The 5,272-nt window shown below is 35.2% G+C and overlaps 1 protein-coding gene across 1 annotated transcript; it reads right to left on the reverse strand.

Annotated features, from left to right (window-relative positions):
• Nucleotides 1-818: 818 nt before the first annotated feature.
• LOC144962080 (cryptochrome DASH-like) lies at nucleotides 819-5,219 on the reverse strand. Its single transcript, XM_078895042.1, has 3 exons — nucleotides 5,176-5,219; nucleotides 3,439-3,612; nucleotides 819-2,758 (listed from the first exon to the last, which is right to left on the reverse strand). The coding sequence occupies exons 2-3, from the start codon at nucleotides 3,595-3,597 to the stop codon at nucleotides 2,603-2,605; spliced, it is 315 nt and encodes a 104-aa protein (XP_078751168.1). The 5' UTR covers nucleotides 3,598-3,612; nucleotides 5,176-5,219; the 3' UTR covers nucleotides 819-2,602.
• Nucleotides 5,220-5,272: the final 53 nt, after the last annotated feature.

Genomic DNA, 5,272 nt, shown 5'->3' on the forward strand with positions numbered 1-5,272 from the left:
TGTTTATTAAAAATTAAATAAATATCCTTTCACTGAAAATGTTTCTAAGGGATTTTTAAATTAACATGTTGAAACTTTGTATGTCTTCAGCCTAAAGCCGCCAAACGTGGTCAGGTCAAATCTCCATCAAAGACATTGGCAAGCTGGACCAGTTGATCAAGGAGGCTGAGATGAACAAACAAGACAACCAAGAATGGTCATTGACAAGAAATGAAGCTTGTGATTTATACAACGTCTTTCTGATAGTCTGTAGTGTTTGGTTACGCTGATTTGTAATATTGATTTGAAAGAAAAACTCAGATTTTTGAAATTTTCAAAATAAAACCTTCAATATTGGGATATTGAGATCCCAGATTTGTTAGAGTGTGTTAAAACAAATATATAAATTCCCAGACATTGAAGAGAAATATAACTGGGATGTCTCGATATAAAAAAAAAGCCAAGCTTCTATAGAGCGCAATATCCACTAAACGTGCTCAAAGCGCTTTACAAAGGGTCTCTGACCGACAGCAAAAACACGTAATATGTAGAACGAGACAGGGGTAGTTTGGATATTAATTAAATAGACCCAATATCCACAGTCGTAGGAGAACAAATATGCAGCTTGTGCAAATGTGCTTTTTCACTGTTTAATTATAAGATAAATTTGTTATTCTGATAATTTGGACTCAAAGTTCCAGTTTGATCCTCTTGTTCACCAGGTTGAGGCAGAGAATCCCATCAAGCTCACTTGAGAGAAAAAAAAATAATCCTGAAACCAAAATAATGGTTAAAAACCAAAATAATGGTTAAAAAATGATGATTCAAAAACAATAATAATATTTCTATTTTGTTTAATTCTAGTTTCTTACATTATATTCATAAAATAAATGCTGCCTTAATATAAAAATAAAATCAAAGATCACATCTATACACATAATGACAGGCCAAATTCGTTCTAATGATGGACGAGGGCTACAACCATTGACTTTGAGCTCTCACTGTTAGTTCACGATGTCTAACAAAACTAAAATCCAGTATTCATTCATTGATAAAAACATATGAATTAAATAAAAGGTCATGCACAAATGGTGTAAGCTATTTTAACACAAAACTCGCACGTGTTCAAAATCTCTCCAACGACCAAGAAACTGCAAACATATTTCACAAAACACTTCAACATCATAATCAAAGGGAGGTATCACACATAAATTTTAGCCCCACAGATAAGAATAAATAGCAATAAAAGGCGACCCCATTCAGTGTTTAAAACAGCTTTTTCCAGAAGACAATCACTGAGTGGAAGCCTGCCACACAATATGGTTTTCATCCTGTACGAATCTTTCAAAGTATTATTTTGTGCTTGTTTTGTTTTTTTCCATCTCTGCCATCCTGTCAAGTTTTAGTAACAGACACGAAGGGTTTTTTTACAACTTTTGTATCCAGGTCCAGATTTAAATTTATTTTTATAAACACTGGACCATAGATAAGTACAATGCCATTTTTATTTTAATATGTATTTGTACAGAATGTTTTTAAGTGGTTCACCATGCTCAACGATTCATATCGGAAAAACTTCATTTTTCTGGAAAAGCAGTCCTCACAAACCATATGGCCCATGAAGATGAAATATATCCCAATTTCTGAGGTGAAGGTTTGTCTATCCCAAAGTAATTTCCTCATAACCGCTCCCCATTCATTGCTAACCTAGCAAAAATATCGGCAGACTGTACAGATTATTCTATTTGCTCATGGATGCTTAAAAAAGGAAATAATTAGGAAAAAGTAAAACAATGCTAGTTAGATGCTTAACTCACTCATTCCTAGAAATTTTGCTGCTTTACAAAATTGGAAAAAAATTGTATTAAAAATGAGCATGTGCAATAGATAGTTTTATTCAACTACCATTAACATGTAAAAATTAAAACTTTGATACTATGTCTATAATTTGTCTCAGAAAAATGTAATAAATGGGCATGGGGTAAAAGTAACCCTGATAAACAACGGATATAGTCGGTGTTAGGCTTGAGTGAGTTAACCAAAAATTACAAACCAAAAATGCACACAGGATGAAAAATAACTCTCATTGTAGAAGCACACCCAGGACCCCTTCAGTTGCAAATTATAAATGTACATTATTTTCGTTATTATAGGAGTAGGATCACGTTCATAACTATTTTAAAAAATTAAACCAATTAAAAAAAAAAAAAAGGTTTGCGGCACCCTATTCATATAATTATATCCTAAGGTATCACAATGGGGTGAGATAACTAAGTAAGATTATCATGAGGATTTTTGTTTCCACTGGCCATCCACAGACGGCCTCTTTATAGAATGGGACACAGGCATAAACGTACAAATCATTGTTTAAGATTTTATATAAAGAATAATGCCAGAATTATTGCACTTAAACTATACATAATATGTAACTCTCTCTCTCTCTCTCTCTCTCTCTCTCTCCTCTCTCCTCCTCTCTCTCTCTCTCTCCTCTCTCTCCTCTCTCTCTCTCTCTCTCAGTCTCAAACACACACATACATGCTGCCAAAACTGTCACAATCAATGTTCTCTATGTTAACAAGGTCAGATCGTCCTGAGATCAAAGAATGTGCTTGCATACATGTAGTCAACGTGGGTTGCTGCTCTTGAAGTAGAAATCAATTCCTCTCTTCTGGCCAGCCGACTGATTACCATAACCCCTAGATGAACCCTGTCCATGGCCTTGACCTCTACCACCTTTACCTTGACCTCGGCCTCGACTTCCGTCAGATCGGGAGGAACCCTGCAATAATCACAATAAATGAATAATGTTGTGATTCAAATAAAGACTGGAAAGGTCATCATGCACTTAGTCAAGCATACGTCGTCAATTAGAAATACAGATCTGATTAAAGTAGTGACAATATTTATTTATGTTGGTTCTCTTTTCTATCTGCTCACTTCTAAATTTTTATACTATAAGTTATCACAATTAAACAGAATAGAAGTAGTCGCCCAAAATTAGTCTTGAAGAAGTTACCAAAATTAGGCACTGGTCACCAAAATCAAAAAAGAGTTGCAGGCGCCCAATTTTAAAAAGATTAGGAAGTACATTTCAGCATACTAAAACGAACACGTTAAGAATAAATTGATGAAAATACCAACACCTGTTCGTGCTCCATTTTTTTCTCCTATTTTATAACTTCAATGAAATAAAGAACTACAACTGATATAAAGAAGTATTTTTTCTGTCTATTTCTTTTCTTCATATCTGTGCTCCACTTTACACTGAAAGAAGTCAACTGGATTTAGTACTAGACCCCCAATAAAATAAACTGAAAAGTTGGTGTAAGTATATTTGTTTCCAAACATAGAATATAGTCCCACGAGAGAGAGAGAGAGAGAGAGAGAGAGAGAGAGAGAGAGAGAGAGAGAGAGAGAGAGAGAGGAAGAGAGAAGAGAGAGATAGAGAGTTTTTCTTACTGGTCTGTTGACGTGTCGACTCCACTCTGGTGCCATGACAATAGGATGTGGATAGGTTTGTCCAAGACTCACTCCTGCTGTGTCTAAGCCCATCTGGCTTATGGTCCACACACAGTGGACCTGGCCACCCTTGACCTTTGATAACTCGGATACCCACATTCGGACATATTCACCCTGAAGCAAAGAACATCTTAGAAATTAAAGCATAAAGACAGGGGCTTTTTATAAATTGTAATTTCCTCCATATGTGCTCAAAGCGCTTTACAACCAGCCCTAAACAAACATGAAAAATTGGTGGAGCAGGCACTTATGTTGATAATATCAAGAAATGAAGTGAGTAGAAAAGTGCCAGAAAAACAATAGAGATCATTTCTTGATATCCTCAATAAACAGCAAAACCAACATGGAAGAGAAGACATGCAGCTTGAAAGTACTGTAATTTATTTTCCCAAAAAAATCAATGTTGTAACCAGCCAGGCTCTTATTTTACATCTGAGTTTGGTGACAAATGCAAATTAACAGTCTTCTCCAATGGACTCGACTTGGAAGTAGGCCTACTTACAGTAAGATCCAAACCTTCTAACTAAAGGTTGCAAGCAAAGTGCCAAAGCATGAGATGATAAAGACATACATCATTTTCTACCTGTTTTTTAGAAAGTTTCGAAAAGTAGACATACAAGCTCGATAGATCTTCAAAATAGAATATTATACCACTGTTTATATTTGACACAATGAGATTATGTGACCTTTAAATGTTTTATTTTTCTACATCTTATATTCACCTCTGGAGGTCCCGATAGCTCAATTGGCAGAGCAACTTCGCTTCACATGCAAAGGACTGAGATTGATCCTGTGTACAGTTGAGAAATTTTTTCTTATCTCTCTGTCTACCCAACAGTGAATTGGTAACTGGGTCTGTTACTCTGGCAGAAAGTACTTTGCGATAGACTAGCATCCTATCCAAAGGATAGCAAGCAATTGGTATTGTCTGTTTCAAGCTATAGAAACCGGGATAAACTCCGGATCCAATGGGCCTAATGGCTTTGAAGGACTACTTTTCTTCTACTTTTTATATTCACCTCTAATTTTCCATTCCTTTTCATATTTTCCTTCAAATTAAGAGATTACCACATTACCCAACAACATATGGAAGTGATTAAGAGTCAACATCTAAGCCACATGCCATCAAAGGTGGTCGACAATTTCCTTTTGACGCTCTGACAACCAATAATGATCAAGATCAATTGACAGATATTTAACTCAAACGTCAAGCAATGTCCGTTTTTGTTTTCTTCTGCTTAGTAATCACAAACCGTTGGGAAGTGAATGAGCCTAATGAAACCACGGATATATACATAATTATTTATAGGTGATGTAGAATATCTGATACTAATATTTATTTTTGGATCAAACCATATGTTTACAAATGTAAAGCAAAATATGTGCGGCAGGTGCATTTACTTTTGACAACCGTATTTTACTTCTTAATTTATTACCGATGGAAGTCAAATTTCAACTTAAAAAAAGATGTTTCTAAAAGTATCAAGATTTCTTTATTGGATCACCATATCATATAGTTTTTGTAAGTAAGGTATGTGCAAAAAAACCCATAAAAAAATAAAAAACCCTGAAATTGCGTGTTATTCAAAGAGTAAATAATTGATTCATTGTGTTACATGGTGGTAACAGACAAGGGAATAAAAAAACAACTCGTTGTCCCCAGCGCAAAACTTATACGTCGCCATCATAGTCCAAGCCTTGCTTCACACGTTGAACTTTCTGTTTTCCTGGGTCATTTCCAATCCCTGCACTATAAAACCAGTTACCATATTAC

The sequence above is a fragment of the Berghia stephanieae genome, unplaced genomic scaffold, assembly GCF_034508935.2.
Source record: "Berghia stephanieae isolate SIO BIC M18660-M18661 unplaced genomic scaffold, UCSD_Bste_1.3 scaffold5853, whole genome shotgun sequence".
NCBI classification, from domain to species: Eukaryota; Metazoa; Mollusca; class Gastropoda; order Nudibranchia; family Aeolidiidae; genus Berghia; species Berghia stephanieae.